The 13,323-nt window shown below is 46.2% G+C and overlaps 1 protein-coding gene across 4 annotated transcripts in view; it reads right to left on the bottom strand.

The window, feature by feature from the left end:
- Positions 1–122: 122 nt before the first annotated feature.
- The window catches only part of FLT3 (fms related receptor tyrosine kinase 3), a 68,283-nt gene continuing 55,082 nt past the window's right edge, over positions 123–13,323 (bottom strand). For 2 of the 4 annotated variants that reach the window (XM_064493248.1, XM_064493247.1), the window contains exons 17-24: positions 13,103–13,256; positions 11,208–11,290; positions 9,387–9,514; positions 6,788–6,910; positions 6,261–6,372; positions 5,853–5,952; positions 5,339–5,444; positions 130–621 (exon numbers count right to left, since the gene is read on the bottom strand). In XM_064493248.1, coding sequence (XP_064349318.1) covers positions 499–621; positions 5,339–5,444; positions 5,853–5,952; positions 6,261–6,372; positions 6,788–6,910; positions 9,387–9,514; positions 11,208–11,290; positions 13,103–13,256 — 929 coding nt within the window. In that variant the 3' untranslated portion in view covers positions 130–498. Of the gene's footprint in view, positions 622–5,338; positions 5,445–5,852; positions 5,953–6,260; positions 6,373–6,787; positions 6,911–9,386; positions 9,515–11,207; positions 11,291–13,102; positions 13,257–13,323 lie in introns of all 4 variants that reach the window. The other 2 variants (XM_064493246.1, XM_031465804.2) reach the window with 2 other exon arrangements.

Genomic DNA, 13,323 nt, shown 5'->3' with positions numbered 1-13,323 from the left:
CATCTAAGTCTCACCCTCAATCTACTATGTAAACAATTCAATAATGAACATTTCTATAGTAGAAATTTTATTTCCATTCATAAAATATATCACTAAATAGCTGAAAAAGTTACATATTATTTTAAAACATAGAGTTAAAAAATCATATTTGCTTCTCCTTAGCAAAATGCTTTTGTCTTATATATTTACAAGAATATAGTATACTTCAGGTACACAATTTTCACTCAAGCCAGCCTGAGAAGGCCTTTGGATGTAGGCAGATGCTCCAATAAAGTTACTTATCAGCTCGTCCTGCCTTGTGCAAAGGATGACTGGATTTACAAAAGTCCCTTTGGAAACAAGAGTAAACACAGAGAGCTTCTAGAGAAAAGTCCAGCAAAGCAGCAGTTGAGAATATATTTTCATTTAGTGATGACATTAATCTTGTTTTGGTAATCTACAGCCTGTTTAAGGTAGGTGTGGGGGCAGGGAATGAAGTCCTTAGACTAAATCGTTTCTCTATGAATCTTCGACGTGAGCCTGTGGAGAGGGTAGCCCGGCATCCACCTCTCTGCTGTAAGGCCGCCTGTTCTGGTAGACCGAAGCACGCTCGGAGACGCGGCCATCCATGTTCTGATACATCTGCCAGAGGGAAAGAGACAGGACGCTGGTTACCATCTGATTAAGACTTCCATGTCATGTGCCTACAGTGCAAAGTATTACCTTTATTATGCTTTGATCTTAGAGGATAATCTACGTATTAATGGACAAAGCAAATCTGGTCCTTTTATTAATGGAGAAATCAAGTCACAGTCAAAGATGTTATGTTATTATTGTTTCTTCTCTTAGATGTAAAATCTCAGACTAGAACTCCTATGGCCAGGCAGAGAGAACATAAAAGACAAAGGCCACAGAAGGAGATCAGTTCTTCAGGCAATAGAAACAGAGAGCCGATTTCTTGGGCTTTTATTTGGGAGTTTAGTGACCTTTAAATTTTCGTCCAAAATGAGAACAGCTCTACTTTTTTTGGTCTCATTGTAAAGCTAATACACATTCATATAGATAATCTGAACAATATAGAAAGATATATAGAAAAAAAGCTAAAATCGCCATTAGAGGGGGCTTGCTGTTCACACCCAGTTTGGCGTCAGCAGGCGCGGACGTCGATTCTGTCGCAGTACTTTGCTGTGAATCGCTAATATGTTACCTGTGTTACATCTCTTCACTGTTTACTAAACACGAACACATCTCATCTTTTCCTTGGCAACCCAGGGCTGCACAGTACTGACGTACCATGATCAACCTTCTGATGAATTTAGGTGCATAATATAAACTGAGAAGTGCGCACATGACCTTGTCTGCCTTTGGGATAAATGAGGGAAGTGGAACTGCTGGGTCAGAGAGGCTGCACCTTGAATTGTGAATCGCATCGCCAGGCTGCCCTGCAGAGGGCCTTGCTTCATCTGGGTCTGCCAGCACTCTCCTCCGGAGCCTTCCCAGGGCTCCAGGGCTCGAGATGTGGACCCACTTTTGAAATTCTCTTTCTTAAGTGAGTTCACTGATTCTTGCCATTTTGTCTTTTCTATTTCCATGAATTCTTTTTGTTTCTCTCTTTACCACTTTATTGGATTGATCATGTTTTCTCTTTTTCCCTTTTACACCGAACCTGAGGTTATATATTCCTATTTACCAGGGGTTATACTTACACTTTTAACACCCATTTTATTCTTTAAAAAAAATTGGGGGCGGGGCGCTAACTTGGTTTGTGTATTTTTTAGTGGAGGTCGTGGGTTCAACCCCCAGGACCTTGTGCATACTAAGCACGTGCTCTGCCACTGAGCTACACCCTCCCCCAACCCATTTTATTCTTGTGTTTATAACAGCGGTGTTGCTCCCACTGCAGAACTTCTGCAGAATCTCACCAGACCTCTTCGTACCCTTTTAGGAAAGCACTTTTCTCTAGTCTTTCAAAGAATCCTCTGTTGTGGGTCTTCCCACCTCGGCTTTAACTGCTTTCATTGTCCCAGGGATTGTCCCTAATTCCTGGTCCACAGAGATCTCCTTCTTTCTTTCAAAGGGAAATATGGCCTCAGTCCTATTTTAAAGATGTATATATTTCCCATAATGTATAGGGGCTGATAGGAGAAGAGAGACGGCAGGAGTCCAGGCCCCTTTCTGGAAGCAGGGCACACGCATGTCCGCCCCCGCGCCTTCCTCCCACTGCCAGCGCCTCCCTTACTCCTGTCTGCTCCTGTCTGCTGCTGTGGTCACCTCTTCACTGAGGTCCTTCCTTCCACTCTTTGCCTTTGTTTTCCCAGACTTAGTTTTATGCTTCCTTTCCTTCCTTCCATCCAAAAATATTTGCTTAGTACCTGCTTTATGCTAAGATGATGCTAGCAGCCAGGTACACGATGGTGAACAAGACACATGCGGCCCTCACCTACTTTCAGGCCGACATCCATTCGTTTAGTGACCTGTTACTGTCTGCTGACTATGGGGTGACACCAGCTGATGTAAAGATGAGGACACATCATCCTTGGCCTCGTGAATCAAGTCTAGTGATGAGACAGACAGACTCTTAAAGCAGAACTATCACACAACATGACTTGAGTCCCATATAGAGTGATATATACAGTGTTGTGGGCATTCAGAAGAAGCAGCCTGAAATCTGACTGGGGAAGTTGGCAGGGAGATTCTGGAGAGGAGAGAACATTGGGTCAGGCTCTTTCTTTATTATTGAGGTATAAATGACATACAACACTATATTAGTTTCATGTGTACATCACAGTGACCGATATTTGTATACACGGCAAAAGGGTCACCTCAATAAGCCCAGTAAACATCCGTCATCACACACAGTGATCTGGGTCTTTAAGACAAATATTGAAGCATGTCTGTCCATTCCAAAAGCCTCATTGGCTTGTCATTGTCTAAGTAATGCCTTAGCGTGTTACTCAGTGATCTCTCTGCTCTCACTCCGTACCACTGGGGTTGGGTTAGACCCAAAGGGCTAACCCACGTTTTCCAGATGTGTTTCCCTCCCTGTCCCACTTGCTCTCCAAGAGCCATTTTTCTTCCCTGGTCCATGATGAAGCAGAAACAGAGATTCTACAAAAACCATTCAGATGCATGCCAGGAAAGATGGGCCCAGGCATGCTGGCAAGGCCTGTTTTCCCATCCAAGGGACCGGATGCGACTGTGTTAGGAGGTGTGAAGAGGAGAGACGCAGGAGGAGCAAGGCTCTGCCCACCGTGGGCGGAGCTGCCCCGTAAGGCTGTGCGGAACAAAGCCAAGGCCGCCCCGGCAGCCGTGGGCCCTGCACCCTGCTCACGCTGGCTGTCCAGTCTCGTTTTCCCCCACGTCCCCCCACCAGCCTCTACTTCAGCCGTGACCCTTTGTTTTCCCTTCTACTTTCTCAGCACTGAACCTTCGTTCACATTCCTCACCCAGCCTGGGACACCCTGGTGGCCCCCACTCCCCAGCGAGCAGCCCAAATCCTACTCACTCCTCACAGCTTGGCTCAAATGACACCTCTGTGGATCCGCGACCAACTGCCCAACAGATAAAAATGACTCATTCCTTGTGTCTCTAAATAGCTCTCCTCTCAGTTTATCTTACAGTGTCATCTGCTCAGCAGAGTCCCTGGGGGCTTTCCATCTTTCCTTTTTGACCTAATTCCCTGACAATAACTGAGTTTCCATATGTGATTTTTTTAAAAAAAAATCATGATAGGAGGAGAAGACACACACTGTCCATGCAGGTCTCTGGAGAGGCTACAGAATTGAAAACAGACTCTTCCTAATTTAGAAAAAGAGGACAGACAATCCATTTAAAGACTCAGATTCACATTTAACTACTGTTTATTAACTACCAAGTGCCCTCTGCCTGCTGTGTCTTTTCACTACATCGTCTTATTCACTCTGTACACATCCATGAAGGAAGATTTGTTAACCCTATATTTTAGAAAAGGAAACTGAGCCCCCAACCCCCCCCCCAGAAAGATTAAGTTGTTAGGTAGTTAGATAAGTGGGGGCACCGGGCAGACAGATGGAGGAGGGGGAGGATGGTCTGGAAGATGACCCGCCTCCAGCAAAAAGAGACTTTACTTCTAAATGAGCGTCAGCTAGAAACTGGTTAAACCTGACAGCCACGACTGTGGGGCAGCAGAGAGGACTTAACGGACAGGACCCAATGCTCTCTGTATTGTAATTAACACTGCGGTTTAGGCCCCCCTCCATGGGTTTTTCTGTGGACACCGTAAGTAAGGACATGAGCAAAAGGGGCCAAACATGAGTAAGCACTCCAGGGACAAGAGCCGCCAATCAATCAAAAGCCCACCTCTCAGCGCGGGTGTGAGAGAAAGGGAGATAGAAGCCACCGTGTCACCTCCCCCGGGGCCAGCCTGCCTCCCGTTCCTGGCGTACTTTTCCTTTTCTAAATAAATCTTTAAAATCTCTCGCTACAGAATGCACTGTCTCCTGACTGTAACTTACCTTTCGGATATCACAAACACTGGGGTCTTTACCTTTTGGGGTAACAAAGCAACCTAATTAACCCATATAAGAAGCAAAGATTTGAAGGGAGGTAGTGGGAGTTTCAGGCCCCATCCTTTGTTGGCTCCATCTAGGGGATGGCTCCTGTCACTACATCAGGTGCTACCGATGAGGGACGAGTCAGCAAAGTCATTCCAAGTTCTCAAAGCTCAAAGATCGCCCAGCTTAGCAACCCATTTTACAGGTGAGAAAACTGAGGCCCAGAGCTGGTATTAGGTTCTCCAGGTCAGTGCTCTCTCCACTCCGCCTTATGACATGACTGAGTTATACGACTATTCCGTACTAAAGCTTCATGTTGAATTAGGAAAGGTCAGTGGCTTCCGGAAGTTAGTGACTGCATTTCATTTACTTGTCTAGTCCTCTGCACTGGTCACTGAAAAGCATTTAATTCCTTAATCAAAGGGGTGAAATCTTCAAGAAAAGCTCCCCCCCCCTTTTCCCCTAAAACCACTTATCCATAAGTATATCTAACCTTATACAGTTTTATTTTATTTTTCCCTGGGGATTCTTTTAAAATTGAAGTATAGACGACTTACAATGTTGGATTAATTTCTTCTGTACAGCACAGTGATTCAGTTACACATATATACATACATATTCCTTTTCATATTCTTTTTCATTATAGGCTATTATAAGGTATTGAGTATAGTTCGCTGTGCTTAACCCCATACAATTTTAAAGAGCAATCAAGACCAGCTGCGGTGAGAGACACACGTTGGTAACTCTGGTCCTTAGGAAACCGCAGGGAGTGTTATGAGCTATTGCTCCTTCTAGGAATGTTTTATAAGACACACCGTGCTACGTACCGCTTCTTCTGCGTCCGCCAGCTGACATCCTAAAAATGAAGTCAGGTTAGGGAAGGACGGCCGTTTCCTCGAGTCAAAAGCCCAGCAGGACTGCATTATAAAGTATCTGTAAAAACAACAGGACCAGGAGCAAGATAGGCAATGTGCAGGAAGCCAAATGGGTCACTTTCCACTTAGTAAATCTGTGGAGCTACGTATTTCTGGACGTTGTCTTGAGGCAAGTACTCTCCTCAATTTCGAACTCACATCAGAAAGGTCAAATCGATGATGGATTTTGAAAAATACAGTGTGGACCAGACGTCAGGAGAAGGGCCCTTCAAGGAAGGGAATTGAAACCCAGAAAAGGTTCAGTTTTGTTCAGAAATTCCCGAAACTAAAAGGAAAACTCTTTTCTTTTTGTAAGAGGAATTATGTGAACTCTGCACTAAGGAGTTTTACTGTTTTTCTCAGGGCTTTGGAACTAGACAACCTGGACATCTCTGCTTTCAGACCTTCCAGTCTGATGTGAACTTACATTTCTTCCGTAGCATAAAACGGCTGATCCATCTTAAATCCACTCTGAATGAGCTTGTAGAAGTTGGCGTCAGCCGGGATGCCGGGGTAAGGGTTGACACCTGAGAAAAACATGAGGCTTGCTGACCATCCACTCGCTCTTCCCTTGTTTATCAGTCACTCAGTTAGCAGACACGGTTGTGGCTCCCTGGCCCAGCATCGTGGTGTCAGCAGATGCCATGGTTCCTGCTTGAGAGCAGGACAGACTGACGGACACCAGCAAATAAAAATAAAGGGCTCATGTTGCAACAGAAGTAAGACCAGGGGACTCTGGGAGGTGGCGTTTCCTCCACTCTTTGACTTAGGAGTCGGGGAGGGAGCAGAGAGAGCCGAAGCCCAGGGCAGGTGGGCAGCGAAGTGCAGAACTTACCAAGCGAGAATATTTCCCAGAGTAATATTCCATATGACCAGACATCACTCTTAATTGTGTAGATCCCCTCAAATAAGCTTTCAGGGGCCATCCACTTTACAGGCAGACGGGCCTGTGTACAACCCAAGAGGAGATCGATGGTGAGTTTTCCACACACAGACAGTCCTTCTTTTCTCCTGTTGGCTGGTGGTAATGTTTACTACCTCCCTAAGGCCACTCTTAGTGCTTACTGGAGAAACTCGTATTCCTCAAGGGGATGTTTTTCACCTTCAAATTAACCTTCTAGCATAGAGGCCTTAAACAAACCAACCAATCATATTTCTTTAAAACGCAAACTTGTTGGGGAGAGTATAGCTCAGTGGCAGAGCGCGTGCTTAGCATGCATGAGGTCCTGGGTTCAATCCCTGGTCCCTCTATATAAGAAAATAAATTTAAAAAAGAATAAATAAACCTAATTCCCCACCCCCCCAAAGCCATGACAAAACACAAAATGACAGGATAAACAAGGTAAGAAACAGCAGCCTCACGTTGCCCCTGATCACGTAGTTGGAATCACTCATAATGTCCCGAGCCAGCCCGAAGTCACCGATCTTCACCACTTTCCCATGGGTCACGAGGACATTCCTGGCGGCCAGGTCTCTGTGAACACACTGGAAAGAACAGAGTGGAAGTGCTGTTTACCACAACGTGCGTAACCCTGGACCGTGATCTTCCTTCTAGCTTCCAGCTCAGTAGGTGTTCCGGATGACGGAGGTGGAGTTCATCAAGGTGTCTTATCTTTACTGGGCTACCAGTCATCCTCACCATGCGGAACAAGTGTGTGGATGACTCTTCAGCCCTTGCAGCTGCAGCCACGTGTGCTGCTTACAGAACATTCCCAGAGGCCGAGGGGGCCGGGTCCTGAGAAAGGGGGTCACACCTGGCCAGGTGCCGTATCCTACTGTTGGTAAGAGACACGGCCCAGGCCCTCGGCTGGGCTCCCGGAGGGGCTTTCAGAGCACTCTCCTGGTGGGAGTGGAGACAGTAATGTCTTTTCTGACCAGGGAATAAAGCTCTGGCAATAAAATGGCATAATATTAAAAAAAAAAAATGGGGAAAAGACTAGAAGTTTGGGAAGGTTGACTAAAGAGGAATTAGAAGCAGACTCTGAATTGAGAGATGACATGACTTTAATTTGAGTGGTCTGGCAAGAAAATTAACTCCACGAAGGAATGTTACTGAATGCCAAGTTCCTGTGCCCGATGTACCATGAGGCCAAACAAAGAGAAACGTCAGAGTTTGGAAAAGAGAGAGGTTTACTGCAGGGCCGAGCAAGGAGGACGGGTGGCTCAGCCCAAAAGAACCCCTGAACTCCCCAAAGGGTTTCAGCTGAGCATTTTGAAAGGCCAGCTGAGGGCGGGGCGCCCAGCGGAGCACGGTTCTCTGATCGGTTGATGTGATCGGTCCTCAGGCGCCAGAAGGCCTGGGGTCTACAGGCTCATGACCATCACGTAGTTAATTTCTTCCATTTGGTGGTGGTTTTTAGCATCTGAAACACTCAGGAAACATATGTGACATACTATTATCTGGGTGCTTCAGGGAGGAGCTACCACAGAGGTCATGGGGGAGGAGGTCTGTCCCAGGAAGACCACATGGACTCCTGCTTGGTTACAGGAAGAGTTCAAAAGAACAGGGCACTGGGAGCAAAGGTCCAAAGGGCTCTCTTCAATCTTTAAGAAATAAAAGCCAAAGCCATGAAGGCTGCAATCCCTCCGGCTCGCCCCTCCCCACCCTGTCCTCCAAGTGTCATCCAGGTCCATTCCTGACTTTGCCCGCAGCCTGCCTTCGGCTGCCAGGCTGAGCCCCGTAGTGACCTGCAGGGATGTGACCTGGCCCCTCGGTGCATCTGGTCCCACCTGGCAGCTCCTCCCTTTGCAGATCCTCCCTTCCGTGGCCTCTGCGCGGCACCCTCACCCCCGCGGCCGCGTCCTCTCAGCCCACAGCCTCCCCGAGCCGCTGCCTCCAAACCCAGGGATGCCCCCCCCGTCACCCAGACCTCTGTCTCCAGCCCGAATGCCCCCCTCCAGCTCCGGGCAGGAATGTCCAAGGATCTGCTGGCCTCAGCTCCCCTGTGTTGCCTGAACACGGAGCCTGACATTTAACACGTTTAACTCCTGACCTTTCTCAGTAGACTTCCTCCTGGTTCCAGGTCCCCTACCCTAGCCTGCATTCCCCGCTGGGTGTCCTTTTCCTTCAGAAACCTCCTTGGGCCCAGGACGAACTCTTCCAGAAAGCCTTTCTGCACCACTGCCTGTCTGCCAGGCCTGCTGGGCCTGTCGCTGCTCTGCTCCCAGAACCTGGCTGAACACAGTATTTGTCTCACTCCAGGGTAATCTTTGATCTGCCTGCCTGCTTGCCTGCCCAGGCCCACCCGGGAACGGCTGCAGGCAGGAAGAAGTGAACACAGCCCCTCTGGAGGCTGACTGGAACCAGGAAGTGTTTGTCATTACATCCTCCCCTTTTCGTATAAAATAAGCCTGATTTCTAACTTGGGCAACATGGTCCCAAATAACATCACTATTCCTTGCCCCAGCGACTTGTCTCTTGATTCATTGGCCTGTGTGCGGCGAGCGTGGACCGGGTAACACCAGTGGGCCGGGTAACACCAGTGGGCCCACAAAGTGGCTGCTGGCCCACAGCAGACACTCAGAAGGGACACAGCGCCCAGGGTGGCAGGTCTGGCTGCAGAGCGCCTGGGATCTGAGCCTCCACTCAGCCCAGGGTCAAACGCTCACGAGCAGGACACAGCCTGAATAACCTGGCCTGACTGTCCACGGAAGGCCCGACAACGCTGCACCTCATTTTGAGGAGGGATTCCCGACTGTTTCCTGTCTGGAAGCTTCAGGGGCTTTGCACAGCCTGGAGGGCTGTGATAACCGACATCTGCTAAGGGATTCGGGGCCTTTACACTGTAATTAGCCAAGAACCCATGTAGCATCCTAGGTGACTCCAACAGTGAAGAGGCGGGAAAGACACACTTTAAGGGATGGATACAAGTTACACCAGGGGAAAAAAAGCACACCTCTTTTTCAAAATCATCTTTTTTTGTTGTGGTGGTGGTGAGTTTCCTCTTTCAAAGGAGCTTACCGACTTAAATTCCAGAAATTCCATTCCTTTGGCCACTTGATAAGCAAAGCAAAGAAGGTCTTCAAAGGTAAGTACATTCAGGTCCTCTTCCTCCTCCAGCCTCTTTTGGTTTTCATATTCAATTTCATCTGCAAAATAGAACTGGTCCTCATTTTTGCCAAAATGCGAAGAAGCTGCCTTCTGGGAGGGGGGTGGGGGCAGCACAAGGGTAGGGAGCTGAGGTACAATCTAGCATCTATACAGTAAGCTACAAGGAAATGCTGCACAGCACAGGGACCACGGCTAATATTCTATAATAACTGCAAGTGGAGTGAACCTTTAAAAATTGTGAATCACTGTATTATCTTAAATTTATATAATATTGTATATCATCAGTTACATGTCAGAAAAAGAAAAGTTGCCTTGTGAAATCTTTGTGAGGACTTCACATACAAAAGCAGCTATTATTCAGGGTTCTGCTGAGGCAACTCCTTTACCCAGCCACCTTTCGTCATCTTTCTTTAAGCACTGAGTGTCCTTTTGGGTAAGAAACATTTGGCTGGATTCACAAAAAGGTCAATGAGTCAGCAAGAGGTCAGAAAACATTTGCAACTTGTAAAAGTCTTCTGATTCAAAGAAGCCGCATCTTTGTCATCAAATTTGAAAACTGGATCACATTCAACTCACTGTAACCGGGTTCAGTGTTCACGCACCATTAAAGAGCACTCACAGAGCAATCTGTCTGAACGTTGACATTTGAATAAATAGACGAATAAACAGAAACAGTGTTTAACCAGCTAAAGATACACTAGATGCAACAAATGAGCAGGGGAGCGTATAGGTTATTCAGCAGTGCACAGCTTATTAGTATGCACGAGGTCCTGGGTTCAACACCTCCACCCAAAAAAAAGACAGCGTCAGGAATCCCTCTTCAACAAAAAGAAAATGCTGACTCATAAAGATATAAAAGTTTGCCTTAACCGAATGCTCAAATAATTATCTGAAATTGCCTAGCATTATAAAAATTATAGAATTATAGAGTTTCTTACATTTCACAGGGCAATTAACTTTGTGGGAGGCTGTACTTGACTAACATATCTTCTAAGAATTCAGAAGAAATGTTAAAAAAAAAAGAAGGCGCCATCACATGGTCTTCCTGGTAGCGCTAGGGCTAACCTGTTCGCGCTGGGAACTGCACGGCCCAGGACGGCTCCCCAAAGAGTCTCTTCGGCTAGAGGAGCCCCTTCCCAGCCCTCGGTGATGTGTGGCCGCCTGGTGAGGCAGCACTTACAGACGCCCTTCCTCTGCGCTAAGTGGTTTCGTCACATTGTAAAAGAATTACAATTATCTGCCACATTTTATGGACTGTTTGTGCACTTACTGTGCTTGCAGCCAATCCTCTAACAGTCCTATGAGGAAGGTACGAGCAGGCCCATTTTACAAATGAGAACATTGCAGCTTGGTTGTCCACAGTCATCCACCCAGAAAGTGGGGCAGCTGGAGGCCCCCCCAACTTCTGTCTGACTCCACAACTCAGTACCTCTTCCACTTGCCAGGGAGGAGGATGGCGCTAATTAATTCATGACTTTTTAAAAGAATAACCTGATCAAATAAAATAACCCTCAGTGTTTATTAGTTGAAACAGTGACATGAAATTCATAATATACAAACCGTTGGATCTTCACTGCCTTTAAAGCAAATATGCATTAATAAAACCTATAGAAGACATTAGCAAAGAAAAACATGCTGTCACACTTACACACTTTGTAAAAACAGCTAACACACAGACCTCTTGTATCCGTTTCTATTTTAAAGTGCTACTATTTTAGAATAAAATCTTACCTTCGGATTGAAATGAATTCCCATTGAAACCTGAGGCAGGATCTGAGTCCTGGTGTATTTGAACTTCTCTTGATCCAGGCATACTATTTTTAAAAAAAGTTATTTCATTAATTATGTTCTTCTCTGGAGTAGACAGTTTATTTTAAAAAACACAGTTCATCAAAGAAATGAATTCCAATTATACATGAGCTTTTAAATTAAAAGCATAGCATCAACCTTTCCTTTTTTTTTTTTTGTGGGCATTAAAAACACGTGTGTAACTGAGCTTGCCAGTCCAGCTGGGGTAAGAGGGATCTCTGTAATCTGTATGGACTCCTACGGTTCCAAGAGGATCTCACTCAGTCCTTCCCACAACCTTACGAGCTGGGTGTCAAAGTCACATTTTATAAAAGAAAAATTAATTTGGTGAGATAAATATGATTTGCTGAAATCACAAAGCTGCGAAAGAGTGTGACCAGGACTCCCACCTTGTTCTTGTTTTTAAACTCAGCCCACTCCCTATAACAGCTCATGGAACGCAGATTTTCTGTAGAGACCTTTAAGTGTTTCACCATCCCTTTTTCCCCAGGTTGGCCTTTTGTAAAGCTCATTTCCTCTTCCTGTGAAATTAATAATAGTAATAACGCCAACCCCTTTTATGGTACCTAATATAGAACTCTTCACCGAGGAATTTTGCATGCATTATACAATGATTTAATTCATTCCAGTGTAATAGTTAACCCCAATTACAATTTCCACACCTTTAGAAAATGGCTTAATGTTTTCAGACCACAAATACTCCCAAAGTAATTGCTTTGGTGTATCAAATGCCCCAGCGACTGGGATGAATCAAAGGCCCTGAGCTGACCAGCGCTGCTGGCACTAACCAAGGAGCGGTGGGTCACAGACTCTGACTCTCTGTTCCGGCATACAGATGACGTTACAGAAGCCTCTCGGTTTGGGAATACGAACTCAGAGGAAAAGGGAAGACCGGTGGGAATGGACTGAGGGCAGCTGCACGCAGGTGTGCGTGGAGGTCCCCACGGGGCCCCCGGCTTATCATGCGGAGCCTCTTTCTCAGCATTAGAAGGCTAGCGAGCTGTTCGGAAGCCCACGTGCTGGGAAAACACGGCTGGAATCTCAAACTCATTCTCCAAGTGTCTACCAGTAAAGGATAAAAGTCTCTAAGCACATCTGCCTTCAGAAAAAGGGAGCGCTTTCACGTAGGATGGAAACAGGAATGCACTGTGGCTGGAGGAGGCACTCTCACAGAGTGCCTGTGAACTCATGCAGAGGAGGGTGGTCTAGAGCGACCATGTTCAAGGGATTAGCAAGAAATCTCCAAGGATGAGGAAGAGCATCCTACCAAACCCGCAGCCCTCTTGGGACCGAGAATCACTCAGGGTCCCAGGGATGGCAGAATACACAATGCAGGGCAGAGGGACTGTTTGTCCTTGTCATTAGTCAGTCAATCCATCCTCACTTTAAAACGTCCAGTTCATGAGATTAGAACTCTTTTGTGCAATACTCCCAGGACCTGCACTACTTTCCATGAATATGTCAAGGATTTGGGGAAAAGTGTTCATTCTTTCTGCCAATTCCTATGTGTCAACCAGGAGGCCTGAAAGATCGAATAATGCATCTTTCCCAAGACTGAATCTATGTCTAGGCTGCGATTAGGTGCAGGTGGACAGAGACCGGTTCAGCTACAGCACCTGCTACAGGAAAGGAAAAGCCTCATTGTTCCAAGTCAATGGGGGAACTAGAGCAAAGATAACTGACCTTTCTAGTCTTGGAACCCACAGACCACACAATGCCGGACGATGGCCTTTAGAAACTGGCTGGTGAGGGGTGCTGAACCATCTTACTCTGTCTGTTCTATAATCTTTAATTAGGAAACTGACCCAGCATCTTACCTGGAATTTGGGTGTGACTGGAAAGTGGGATAAAAGCTGAAATTATGTTCCTTGAAAATCTCCGTCCACGTCCTGTGAAATTTTTCTCTTTTACTTCTCAGATAGTTGAGAAGATCGCCGTAGCAGCAATATTCAAAAATCAGGTAGATAGGTCCTGAAACAGTGACAATTTTATTTATAGGTGTACAAACACGAAATAATTCTTTCAGCTCTCTGTGTAG

This window comes from Camelus dromedarius, chromosome 13 (genome assembly GCF_036321535.1).
Source record: "Camelus dromedarius isolate mCamDro1 chromosome 13, mCamDro1.pat, whole genome shotgun sequence".
NCBI lineage: Eukaryota > Metazoa > Chordata > Mammalia > Artiodactyla > Camelidae > Camelus > Camelus dromedarius.
This window is presented reverse-complemented; position numbering and strand designations above follow the sequence as displayed.